At 42.8% G+C, this 14476-nt stretch overlaps 1 protein-coding gene across 1 annotated transcript; it reads right to left on the minus strand.

Annotated features, from left to right (window-relative positions):
* Positions 1–13632: 13632 nt before the first annotated feature.
* On the minus strand, positions 13633–14091 carry LOC124795970 (secreted RxLR effector protein 161-like). The gene has a single exon (XM_047260052.1). It carries the CDS (start codon positions 14089–14091, stop codon positions 13633–13635), a length of 459 nt encoding a protein of 152 aa, XP_047116008.1.
* Between the last annotated feature and the right edge of the window lie 385 nt (positions 14092–14476).

The raw sequence follows: 14476 nt of genomic DNA on the forward strand, positions 1-14476 counted from the left end.
TCCATTTAGGGCGAGATCCATACCCTCGTGCCCACTCGTCGGCGCCCACCGAGTATTTTCCCGCACTAGGGGACACAGTACTAGGCCTGACAGGGTGAAGCAGGTGCAGCAGAGTGCGCAGTTGGCAGCCATGCAAGAGTTCAGCAGGGCTGCAATCACCCAGAGGCGTGAAGCGATAAGAACTCAGAAATTGCAACAGAGCGTCATCGGTAGAAAAATCAGTAAGGAATTTTTTCATCTGGCTTTTGAAAGTGCGGACAAGGCGTTCGACCTCCCCATTCCATTGGGGATGGAAGGGCGGTGCTGTAACATGATGAATCCCTTGTCCAGTACAAAAATCACGGAAGGCCTGCGAAGAGAACTGAGGGCCGTTGTCCATGACAATCGTGGATGGAAGACCTTCTAGCGCAAAGATTTTGGACAAAGCCAGCGTCGTCACCGCAGTGGTGGGCGACGGACATCGAACAACAAACGGGAACTTAGAGAAGGTGTCAATCAACAGTAGCCAATAAGTGCCGAGGAAGGGGCCGGCAAAGCCAGCGTGCACCCCTTCCCATGGCTGCGCTGGATCAGGCCACAGAGAGGGCATTGTACGGGGTGCAGCCAGTTGTTGAGCACACTGACCACACGCAGCGACCATGTGGGTGATGTCCGAATCGATACCAGGCCAATAAACATGCCTGCAGGCCAGGGACTTAGTCCGAGAAATCCCCCAATGGCCTTCATGCAGTAGTTTGAGAACATCTTTGCGAAGAGAAGCTGGCACCACGACCCGCGGAGATGCGCCATCCGTGGCCAGAAGAACAACACCCTCATGAACAGACAGACAAAGGCGCAAGGCATGGTAGTTGCGAAGGGAATCTGATGCCCGGCCCTTGGTCCTGTCCGGCCAACCCCGTTGAACAAAACCGATCACCTGACGCAGGACCGGGTCCCGCGCAGCCGCCGACACGACCTGCGAACATGTAAGTGGAAAACCCTCGACCGCACGATGTTCTTCCTCATCAATGTGGAAACAGAGTAGTTCATCTTGATCGAAAACCGGGTTGGGGCCCATCAGCAAACGCGACAACGTGTCAGCATTGGCGTGCTGGGCCGTGGGGCGATAGTGAATCTCATAGTGAAAACGAGACAAGTATAAGGCCCAACGTTGCAGGCGGTGAGCTGCCTTATCCGGAAGCGACGCTAAGGGGCTGAACAGAGAGACCAGCGGCTTGTGGTCGGTGATGAGGTGAAACTTAGAACCATACAAAAAAACGCTGAACTTTTTTAGAGCATAAATGATAGCGAGCGCCTCCTTTTCGATTTGAGAGTAACGCCGTTGGGCATCGTTGAGGCTCTTGGAAGCATAGGCGATGGGTCGTTCTGACCCATCCTCATACCGATGGGCGAGAACAGCCCCTAGGCCATACTGTGACGCGTCAGTAGCCAGAACCAAGTGCTGACCTGGACGGAATGTGGCAAGACAAGGCGCCGACTGCAAATGAGCCTTCAGGCGGGCAAAAGCCTGCTCACACTCGTCGGACCAACAGAAAGGAACGTTTTTGCGTAACAGCTGATGCAGAGGATGAGCCACCGCCGCCGCAGATGGAATGAATTTGTGATAATAAGCAATCTTGCCTAGAAACGCTTGAAGTTCTTTGACCATAGACGGCCGGGGTAGAGCGGTAATGGCCGCAATGTGCTGACGTAGAGGACGTATACCCTCACGGGACAAGTGGAAACCAAGATACACAATGGAGGGTTGGAAGAACTGTGACTTGTCCAGATTGCACTTCAACCCAGCCGAATGCAGAACCCGAAATAATGAACGCAAATTGCGAAGGTGCTCCTCAGTGGAGGCCCCCGTGACAACAATGTCATTCAGGTAGTTGATGCAGCCAGGAACGGAAGCCGTGAGCTGTTCCAAAAACCGCTGAAAAATGGCCGGCGCGCTAGCGACACCAAATGGTAACCGCTGGTACTGATACAACCCACAAGGAGTGTTGATGACGAGAAATTCCTTGGAAGACGCATCCAACGGCAACTGATGGTACGCCTCCGATAAGTCAAGTTTGGAAAAGAACTGGCCCCCAGCGAGCTTGGTAAATAACTCCTCAGGACGGGGAAGAGGATAAGTGTCAATGAGGCTCTGAGCATTGACAGTGGCTTTGAAATCACCACACAATCGCAGACTCCCATTTGGTTTAGAAACCACCACGATTGGCGATGCCCATTCGCTGGAGGTAACAGGAAGGAGAATCCCTGAAGCTGTTAACCTGTCTATCTCAGCCTTGACAGGTGCACGCAATGCCATCGGAATAGGGCATGCCCGGAAAAACTTAGGGCGAGCTGTAGGTGTAAGAGTAATGTGGGCTTCAAAATCCTTGGCACAACCCAGACCAGCAGAGAACACGGACGAGAATTCAGAACACAATCCATCCAGCTGTTGATACGGAATATCCTCCGAAATGAGGTGCACATCATCATCACTGGAGAACCCAAACAACTGGAAATCATCATAACCGAACAGATTTTCAGTGCCCGCATGATCCACCACATAAAACGTGAGGGGCCGAACAGCAGACTTGTAGGCAGTGGAAGCATCAAACTGGCCAACGATAGGAATTTTCTGTTTTTTATAAGTCCTCAGATTTCGCGTAACTGGAGACAAGGGAGGGGAGCCCAACTCCAAATACATGCAAGAATTAATGAGAGTTACTGCAGAGCCAGTGTCCACTTGCATGCAAATGTCTTTATCCAGAACACGAACAGTAACAAACAACTTATTTGTTTGAGAAAGCACACAGTTAACATCCATGTCCGATGCCTCGTCCTCGTCGATAGGAACTTTAGGGGACTGACACACAGAAGCAATGTGGCCTTTTTTCCTACATGAATTACACGTGGCCCAACGTTTTGGACACGCGGCCCTGTCATGCTGTACGAAACAACGTGGACAAGAAGGAAGTGCGGAACGAACCTGCTTCTGTGGCTGCTGTTTTCGCTGCGAGCGTGGCGGCCCAACGCGACGTTGTTGACTTGAGTGAACCGCCGCCACATCGTCAGTCCCTTGGGAAACAGGCAAATTGTCCGTGTCGAAAGTGGTCTGTATAGCGCCTACATCACACCACGTGTCTATTTGCGCACCAGCAGCGTGAGACACTTCAAAAGATTGAGCGATGCTTAGGACTTCCGACAACGATGGGTTTGGCAGTTGTAAGGCACGTTGTCGAACTTCTTTATCAGGAGCAAGCCGTAGAATAGCATCCCTAACCATTGAATCAGCGTAAGACTCATGATGAGTGTCTGTGACAAACTGACATTTCCTACTCAGACCGTGTAGTTCCGCCACCCAAGCCTGGTAAGATTGATGGGGCTGTTTACGATACCGGTAGAACGCCACGCGGGCGGCAACGACGTGTGTGTTTTTTCGGTAATAGTTAGACAATAAGTCACACATTTCTTGGAAGGACAGAGAGGCAGGTTCCCGCAGAGGGGCTAACTGAGACAGCAGCTGATAGATCGGTGGGGAAATCCAAGATATAAATAACGACTTACACATAGGAGCGTCAACAACACCGAAAGCCAAGAAGTGTTGCCGCAAACGCTTCTCATAATCCTCCCAGTCTTCAGCAGCCTCGTCGTAAGGAGGGAACGGAGGCGGAGAAGCGGAAGACAGACGATGAGTAAGCGACGCCGACAACGCCTGAATAGCAGCCGTCAGCTGTGTTTGTTGTTCAATGAGCGCTTGCAGAAGCTGTTCCATGTCTGCCCAGACACGAACGCACAATTCCCCAACGCAGGAAAAAAAATATCCGACCTAATCGCCAAAAAGTGTTATAACCTTTAGTTCACTAATAATATGCGTGGATATACAAGCATAGAAACAATAGTGAGTTTCATACTACCAACTCCGTATCTGTCACTCAACTGCCGTGCCGTGACATGCGGCTGGCGCCGTTCATAGCTAGATGGCGTTCCCGCACTCAGCCGAGCTGCGGAGCGTCTCTATCGCCGTGTTCGCGTACTGACATAGCGACACTTTTAAATCTTGTGGCACTGTCACAACAATGTTTACTAAGAAGAGGAACATATGGGCTTCGACCTAAGATACAACGCCTATTAGCTCACTACAAATTTTATCTTCACATGTTCGTGAAACATCTTACTTCACAAAAATCTCTGTATGTAAATTATTTCCGTGTAATTTAACTACAATACTATTGTCTGTGATTGAGAAACTGTATCTTAAAAAATTAATTCTTATGAAATAAGGCCTCAGTACAAAATTAACTAGTATAGATAATTTCCTCATGTACTTTCTTTTATGTAAAACATGGTCAATTAAAGAAAAACAATTGTATTACTGAGAGGAATGGTACAACAACAAGTGTATGGTTTGACCTTGCTCTGTTACACCACAGTGCCGCCCTCCCTCCATATGGATTAGACATAAAACTATTACCAATAAGTAGCTGGATAATCCAGTGTAAAAAAAAAAAAAAATCACAGTGCCATACTAAGAAATTTTTTAAAATCTCTAAAATGTTTAAGTGATTTATCAAATTTCCTTTCAGTCTTGATATATCCTTGATATAAACATCTAACATAATTTTCCACGTTCCCTATGTTTTATAAGGACTGAGCAAAATCTCACTTTTTAAACATGTTGCAGTCACTGAATTATTGATCCCTTTTTCCAGAAGTCCTTTACTTATCTCAAGCCCCAATATCAAACAGTCCTTGGGGAGAGCCCTTTATAGGCCTTTATGCTGCTGTCAACATGTTACTCAGTGTCCATACTGGTGAGTACATGGAGAAACAAACAAATAAACTTACATTAGCAATCAACGGTCCAAATCTACAAATAGATGCAGAAAAATTTAAAGTTCCTGCCACAAGCAGGTAGTATTTATTATATTTTGCAATTTTATATCACAAGTTCTCTATTAATCATTTGGGATCTGTATTAGAGATGCAAATGGTCTCAGACTTAAAGCAAATTACTGTGTTTCCAAATGCCATTATTACTGTCTGTTGTTAATTTCTTCCATGTTTTCACACATTTCCTTATTTATTCATATTAATTGCTTGGATACTTTTTTCATAAAAAACAACCACCTGAAATCATTAGTACAAAAGCATCAATGACAATTTCACATCATACAGGAGGTAAGCACAACAGTATTCCGAAAACAAAATTTATAGCAGTGTATACCAAATAAAGTGTTAAAGGTTTCATGATTTCATTCAGCACTTGTAACTATCTTCACTGTATTCTTTAGATATTACTGGTGGATCTTGTAACAAGATATTTATTTCCAGCATTTAATTAGCATACAGAAAAACATGAGAGAGTGATATCTCTAATACGCATAGCAACTAAGGAAAAACAAAGAATGAACATTAGGGGTCATGTAACACTGAATAACATGCATTACAAACCTCTGACTTGGAACACTTTGCATCATGATACTTGTCACTATGTGCCATGTCACTGCAGCATTCCCCCTCCCCAGTATTAATGATACTGCCAGTTGAATCTCATATGGCACTTCAACCACCTAACAGCTTGCTTGGTTTCATCCATTGAGGTGTCACCACTGTTGTTGCTAGACATTGGTTGTGGTGCGCCTGTCATAGGAAGCAGAGCTGGGACCAAAGTTGGTGTATCTGTGAGTTGGTGTAGGAGATGCAATAAAAGGGATTTAACCTGTTGACTGAAATTATAGTAGGAATTCCTCCAGTGCCTAACTTAAAGTGCTGGTCACCTCTGCTGAGCATGTTGTATGGTCCATAATAAGATGGTTGTAAATATTTATGCATGGCATCATTTTGAGAAGACAACCTGCTTGTATTTTGATGACTTATTGAAAACAAATTGATGGCAAGACTGCTGTGTTTTCATTACCACTGGATGCAATTGCTGTATGAGCAGCTTAATAACAAAGTCCGATACTTCGATAACATCAGTTAGACTGCTGTCAAAGTATTTACCTGGTAGGTGAACTGGTTGTCCATGTACCAGTTTGGCTACCATGGCTCCTAAATCCTCCTTTATAAACACGAAAATGTTCAATAGAGTGATGAGTAGATTTTCTGTCCAGTGCTGCTAACAGTGACAAAATAATGGTGCCCTTATATCTCTTGTTCCATCAGTCCATTTGCTGCTGTGTGGTACACATTGGTTCTAATCCCCTTTGTGCCCAACAGCATGGTGAGAGCCTTGAACAGGCATGAGTCAAATTGTCAGCCCTGATCTGTGGTGATATATAAAGGAACCCCAAAGTGGGTGGTGCACCCACAGAGAAAGCTGGTAGCTACTGCCTCGTCTGTGATATCTGCCATCATGAAAATCTGCAGCCAGTGTGTAAACCAATCAAATGTGGTAAGACAGTAGGTGAATCCTTCAGACGGAGGCAAAAATTCCTTTATATCCAGATGTATGTGTTCAAAATGTTGACTGGGCAATAGGAATGTACCAAGTGGTTCATGAACATGTCGAGTAATTTTACTGCGCTGACAGGTGGTGCATTGTCTTAGGTGGAGATTTCAATTTACCAGATAGAGACTGGGACACTCAGATGTTTAGAATGGGTGGTAGGGACAGAGCATTGAGTGACATTATACTGAGTGCACTATCCGAAAATTACCTCGAGCAATTAAACAGAGAACCGACTCGTGGAGATAACATCTTGGACCTACTGATAACAAACAGACCCAAACTTTTCGACCCTGTATGTACAGAACAGGGAATCAGTGATCATAAGACCGTTGCAGCATTCCTGAATACGGAAGTTAATAGGAATATAAAAAAAGGGAGGAAGGTTTATCTGTTTAGCAAGAGTAATAGAACGCAGATTTCAGACTACCTAACAGATCAAAACGAAAATTTCTGTTCCGACACTGACAATGTTGAGTGTTTATGGAAAAAGTTCAAGGCAATCATAAAATGCGTTTTAGACAGGTACATGCCGAGTAAAACTGTGAGGGACGGGAAAAACCCACCGTGGTACAACAACAAAGTTAGGAAACTACTGCGAAAGCAATGAGAGCTTCACTCCAAGTTTAAACGCAGCCAAAACCTCTCAGACAAACAGAAGCTAAACGATGTCAAAGTTAGCGTAAGGAGGGCTATGCGTGAAGTGTTCAGTGAATTCGAAAGTAAAATTCTATGTACCGACTTGACAGAAAATCCTAGGAAGTTCTGGTCTTACGTTAAATCAGTAAGTGGCTCGAAACAGCATATCCAGACACTCCGGGATGATGATGGCATTGAAACAGAGGATGACACGCGTAAAGCTGAAATACTAAACACCTTTTTCCAAAGCTGTTTCACAGAGGAAGACTGCACTGCAGTTCCTTCTCTAAATCCTCGCACAAACGAAAAAATGGCTGACATCAAAATAAGTGTCCAAGGAATAGAAAAGCAATTGGAATCACTCAACAGAGGAAAGTCCACTGGACCTGATGGGATACCAATTCGATTCTACACAGAGTACGCAAAAGAACTTGCCCCCCTTCTAACATCCATGTACCGCAAGTCTCTAGAGGAACGGAAGGTTCCAAATGATTGGAAAAGAGCACAGGTAGTCCCAGTCTTCAAGAAGGTCATCGAGCAGATGCGCAAAACTATAGACCTATATCTCTGACGTCGATCTGTTGTAGAATTTTAGAACATGTTTTTTGCTCGAGTATCATGTCGTTTTTGGAAACCCAGAATCTACTATGTAGGAATCAACATGGATTCCGGAAACAGCGATCTTGTGAGACCCAACTCGCTTTATTTTTTCATGAGACCCAGAAAATATTAGATAAGGCTCCCAGGTAGATGCTATTTTCCTTGACTTCCGGAAGGCGTTCGATACAGTTCCGCACTGTCGCCTGATAAACAAAGTAAGAGCCTACGGAATATCAGACCAGCTGTGTGGCTGGATTGAAGAGTTTTTAGCAAACAGATCACTGCATGTTGTTATCAATGGAGAGACGTCTACAGACGTTAAAGTAACCTCTGGCGTGCCACAGGGGAGTGTTATGGGACCACTGCTTTTCACAATATATATAAATGACCTAGTAGATAGTGTCGGAAGTTCCATGCGGCTTTTCGCGGATGATGCTGTAGTATACAGAGAAGTTGCAGCATTAGGAAATTATAGCAAAATGCAGGAAGATCTGCAGCGGATAGGCACTTGGTGCAGGGAATGGCAACTGACCCTTAACATAGACAAATGTAATGTATTGCGAAAACATAGAAAGAAGGATCCTTTATTGTATGATTATATGATAGCGGAACAAACACTGGTAGCAGTTACTTCTGTAAAATATCTGGGAGTATGCGTGCGGAACGATTTGAAGTGGAATGATCATATAAAATTAATTGTTGGTAAGGCGGGTACCAGGTTGAGATTCATTGGGAGAGTCCTTAGAAAATGTAGTCCATCAACAAAGGAGGTGGCTTACAAAACACTCGTTCGACCTATACTTGAGTATTGCTCATCAGTGTGGGATCCGTACCAGATCGGGTTGACAGAGGAGATAGAGAAGATCCAAAGAAGAGCGGCGTGTTTCGTCACAGGGTTATTTGGTAACCGTGATAGCGTTACAGAGATGTTTAACAAACTCAAGTGGCAGACTCTGCAAGAGAGGCGCTCTGCATCGTGGTGTAGCTTGCTCGCCAGGTTTCGAGAGGGTGCGTTTCTGGATGAGGTATCGAATATATTGCTTCCCCCTACTTATACCTCCCGAGGAGATCACGAATGTAAAATTAGAGAGATTAGAGTGTGCACGGAGGCTTTCAGACAGTCGTTCTTCCCGCGAGCCATACGCGACTGGAACAGGAAAGGGAGGTAATGACAGTGGCACATAAAGTGCCCTCCGCCACACACCGTTGGGTGGCTTGCGGAGTATAAATGTAGATGTAGATGTAGATTGATACACATAAATCTTGCAATCTACACCTAAACTCAGCCACACAAAAGATCATTCAATGAAACTGGTAGCACCATGGACCCCCAGATGCGACAGTTGATGTCATTAATTGGCTTGTTGTTGGAAACATGTTGTCTCAAAAAAGCATCCCCTTAATGTTGAGATGCCACAATATATCCATGCATTTTCTGCCAGGAGCTGGGTATGCCTTAATTATAAACTGGAAAGTTATACTAAAATATCTTGTAACTCTGGATCAAACTGTGCTGCTGTGAGAGCTTCATAATCCATGGCACTCTTGATCTCTTGGATGTGAGATAAGGTGATGGCTTTTCCCTGTTGATGTTTATGATTTTGGTCATGAATTGCCAATTGTAATCTAGCTGATGGAGCTGGCACTGCAAAGCTTTATGATCCTTTGTCAAAATGTCTACATGAGAGGCCTATGGTCAGTAATCATGGTAAATTGTTGCCCCTCCAGCATGTTTCAAAACCTTTTAATGTCACATATGCAGCATATACTCTGAGGTGACAAAAGGCATAGTTTAGTGATATGCACATATACAGATAGTGTTAATATATCACGTACACAAAGTATAAGGGAACAGTGCATTGATGGAGCTGACATTTGCACACAAATGATTCATGTGATAAAATTATAGCCACATAACGGGAATTAACAGACTTCAAATGAAAACGGTAATTGGAGCTAGACACATGGGGTGTTCTGTTTTGGAAGTTGTTAGGGAATTCAATATTCTGAGACCCACAGTGTCAAGTGTGTGCCAAGAGTACCAGATTTAAGGCATTACACCTCACCACAAACAATGCAGTGTTCGACAGTCTTCACTTAAAAACCAAGAGCAGCAGCATATGTGTAGAGTTGTCAGTGCTAACAGACAAGCAGCACTGGATGAAATAAGTGCAGGAAGCAATGTGGGTTATATGATGAACATACCTATTAGAACATTGGCAAAATTTGGCATCAGTGGGCTATTGCAGTAGACAACCAATGCAATTCCTCTGCTAACAGCATGGCATTGCCTGGACCACCTCTCCTGGGAATGTGACCATGTCACTTGGACCTTACATGACTAAAAAACCATGGCCTGGTCAGATGAGCCCCAATTTCAGTTGGTAAGAGCTGATGGCAGGGTTCGAGCATGGCACAGACCCCATTAAGCCATGGAACCAAGTTACCAACAATGCACTGTGCAAGCTGGTGGTGGCTCCATAATGTTATGGGCTGCGTTTAGTGGTATGAACAGGATCCACTGACCCAAATGTTTGGCTACTTGGAGATCATTTACAGCCATTCATGGACTTGATCTTCCCAAACAATGATGGAATTTTTATAAATGTGTGAGGGGACACCTTTTTCTAACATAACTTTTTTTTATAGGAATAACCAATACCATTTATACTTTGTATACAATGTATTATATTTCAGGCTAAAGTGTATAAAAAGAAATTAATTTGTTACAATCAATATGTACTAACACTTAAAATTATTCTTGTTTTAGAAATATTTGACATTAGACATTCTGGCACACTTAAAATTCATGTTATTAACTGCACACTCTAACACTAATTATTAAATTTATTTCTGGATTCATTTATAAAATAATCATGTGGCTTAGTAAATATACTTCTTTGGTCAAGAAAGTATGTAAATTCTGTTGCTTTGTAACCTCCTTGGAATATTGTGAGTACTGCAGAATGTAGTAGTAGTAGTAGTAGTAGTAGTAGTGGGCATGCCTCTGATGGAAATGTATGTGTTTTTTAATTTTGTCTACAACAATGTAATCGATGGCTTTATGAAAATGCAGATTATGAAGTCAGTGTGATATAGAAGAATGGGATGAAATAAAAGAAAATTATAGCAACAGATAGTACTTCATCAGTTATTTAGTCATCAGGAACCCACTACATTAATTCAAAATTTCAGCCACAAAAATGCATGCCTAGATGCAAGAATTGGAGCCAACAAGAATAAGATAAAATGAAGATAAGTAAAAAGTTTTTCTTTTGTATATCTTACGCCTCTCGAAGCTTTTGAAACTCTGAAGACACTAAAAAAAATTTAATACTGATGTATGGGAGGATAAGATTACAAATGTCAGTGCACCATGCCACTGGGCCAGTTGTCCACGATTGGTTTGAAAACATTCTGGATAGTTTTTGTGAATTATTTGGCCCCCCAGATCACATGACATCAATCACAATAAACATATAAGGAATATAATCGAGAGGTCAGTTAGCGCACTATCTCTTGCACTGGCAACACATTGTCAATTACAGACAGCTGTAGAGGCAAAATGGCTCAATATTTCTGTAGGAGACTTCCATGACTTGTTGAGTCCATGCCACATTGAGTTCTTACACTATACTGGGCAAAAGGAGGTCCAAAACAATATTAGGAGGTATCCCTTGACTTTTTTCATCTCACTGTAGGTCAAGATCATACGTAGGCCAGTTTTGTTGTGCTATGGAAAGAGTTTTGCTACAGAATGCTAATGACATGTACCTTTGTTGCTCCAAAACACACTTTGCCACATTAATGAGCAAACTATGCATGCAAAGACTGTTGAATAGCTGGTGTAAATGTTCTGCGTCTAAACTGGACATTATTAACATGTCGCCAATGTAAATGAAACAAAATTCAAAATTGTAAGTCATTTCATCCATAAACCTTTGAAAAGTTTGTGCTGCATCTGCCAAGTCCAAATGGCATACACACAGCTGTTTTGGGGGTCTCATCTGGCACGATCAGTAATTGGTAGTATGCATGCACTAGATCAGTTGTAGAGAAGACACATTTACTGAGAACAGTATGTGCAAAGTCCTTGATGTGCAGCACAGGGTATTGCTCAGGTATAGTCTGACTGTTAAATTGATCATAATCACTGCAGTGCATCATCCATTACTTTCGTTTGGCACCACATGGAGCAGTGAAGCCCAGCTACTACTAGATGGTTGGTAGATTTCCTGTGCCAACATGAAGACAAACTCACGTTTCACTGGTTTGAACTTTTCGGATTTCAAACACCATGGCCACATGTGACTCGGTGGACCTGGTGTTGTCAGTATGTAATGTACTGTATTATGTTGCAACGATGCAAGTGTGGGTGAGTGTCATATAATTTCTGGAAACTGCCTAAGGAGTGTAATATATAGTGAGTCTCTTGTTATCATTTGCACTCTAGCACTGTAATTGTGATGAAATTGACACTGGCTGCTTAGGCTGGTTGTTGTGTCCAGAAGACGGCAGTGTTGAAAATCTAGGAGCACCACATCAGCTACTACGAACCACCATTCAAATCTAAGCCAGAGACCCAGGTTGAGGCCCAATGTTACATATCCATACATCTGAATGGTGTAGCCACTGGCAGTAAACAGATGGTAATCATCATGACTACAGTGACGCAGGTGGATGGTTGGGTAAACCAAAACATTCACGCCTGTGTCCAACAAAAATGGTTGCTTTGTATTGCTCATTAATGAAGAGAAAATGGCTGTTATCTGGAGAGTCAGTTGCCATCATTTCTGACTTTCCATTGTGTTCTCATTTCGCACGGTAGGATGCATTTCCTTGCCTCTGTGCCAAAGTGTCTGTGCTACCAGCATAATTTTGTAGCTGATGATTGACTGCAACTCCTTGTTGAGTGATACCGTCATCGTCAGCTGATACTTGTGTGAGAAACTGCAGCTTGTGTAATAAGCTCCACCAGCTGTGCTTGAAGTGAAGCAAAGATTTACATTGTTGTATTATCTGGTTGTGGTCCAACAGCCGGCACACTCACAGATAGATGCATTTCGGCAATGCAGTCAGCCATCTGTACGAGTGCATCCAATACTCCTGCACACACTTTGAGTATTTTTTATGCATCTGATGGCAGGTGCAACAATCAAATGTTTCTCAAAATGTCATTTCTTATTGCGCTGTTCACTATTATCTGTAGCAACTGTGACAGTGTGCGATTACTGAGATCTTCCATCTGCAGCAACTTCTCTAATCCGTTAGTTTGAGAATATGGCATGCACTCAATCAGTGCATTTTTAAGTGCTGTATACCATTCCCATAGTTAGTGGTTTGGCTAGAATGTCCTGCACTTTGCTGGCCATATCATCATTTAGTGCTGCAACAATGTAACTGTGTTTGGTGTCATTGGCACTAATGTGTACCCACCCAAACTGGTTCTGCAGCTGATACACAAAAGGACCAGATTGTGTTGCTAAAATGGATGTGAGTTCACTGCAATGAGGCTGACTACCATGCTCACTGGCACCTCGTCTGCAGTTGTTGGTGCTGTCATCAGTGATGAAAAATATTATTTAAAGGCAAGAAAACATTTTATTAGCTTTGTAATTACACCCTGGATACGAAAAAAAACACATTTACTGTAAGAAAAAACACAGAAGTTACACACAAGCCAAGAATAAAGATATTGACAGCAGAGTCATGGAGCAGCACATAAATAGAGACGTCAAGGAATTTTTTCTTTTCTTTTAACACTTCCTCCAAAAGAAAAAATCATGAAATTATTGCTTTGTCTCTTGCATGCCAATTTCTGAACATAGAAAATTAAATCAAACTCGTTCAAGAGGTTTCGTCAAAATATCTGCAAATTGATTGTGTCCATCAATGTGTTCCAAGAAAATCTCACCGTTCAAATATCTTTCACGAACATAGAAATGTCAGACCTCTATATGTTTAGAACGTCAATGATATTCTGGATTTTTTGCCAACTTCAATGCACTAGCATTGTCAATGTAAAGAACTGGAGGCTGCCCCGACATTTCCACTAATTCTGATAGCAGACGACGTAACCAAACTAACTCTTTTGCTCCTTCACTAGCTGCAATTATTTCCGCCTCGGTTGTGGATGTGGCCACTACTTTCTGCAACTGACTTGTCCATGACACTGCACCACCTGAGTACTTTGCAAGAATTCCAGTTGTTGAGCGCCTTGTCCGGTTATCACCTGCGAAATCTGCATCAGCGTAAATCTTTAACTCTTCTTTTTTATTATATACAATTCCAAAATTTAAGGTCCCTTTCAAATACCGGAAAATGCGCTTTACTCTATTCCAGTCTTCAGTGGTTGGTTTCTCCATAGCTCGAGCAGCTTTATTGACTGCAAAAGTGATGTCTGGACGAGTTACTGTTGAAAGGTACATGAGACAACCAATTGCTTCACGGTAGGGTACAGATGACGAAACTTCTTCGTTTTGATTATTGTCCTCACGTCCAATAGGAGTTGAGATTGTATTGCATTCTGCCATTCGAAATCTTTGCAGAATTTCTTCTGTGTATTTCTTCATTAGAAGATTCAGCAGCTTCTGCTTTTAGAAATTCTGTTAATTCTTTATTTTCTTCAGATTCACTCGACTCTTGACTTTCTCTAGAATCGAGAGTGACAATTTTTTCTTGAGTTTGGCTTCCTCCAGAAGTGTACAGCCTAGGAGATTTACGTTGGTCATCTTTAGATGAATTCGGATCATTAAATTCTTCCCGAGGGACTTCAAATTCAACATGATCACTATGTAAATCACAAACAATTTC

The sequence above is a fragment of the Schistocerca piceifrons genome, chromosome 4, assembly GCF_021461385.2.
Source record: "Schistocerca piceifrons isolate TAMUIC-IGC-003096 chromosome 4, iqSchPice1.1, whole genome shotgun sequence".
NCBI classification, from domain to species: domain Eukaryota; kingdom Metazoa; phylum Arthropoda; class Insecta; order Orthoptera; family Acrididae; genus Schistocerca; species Schistocerca piceifrons.

Coding starts and splice junctions, on each gene's coding strand:
- LOC124795970 (XM_047260052.1), bottom strand. CDS start 14,091: ATGTACCTTTCAACAGTAACTCGTCCAGACATCACTTTTGCAGTCAAT.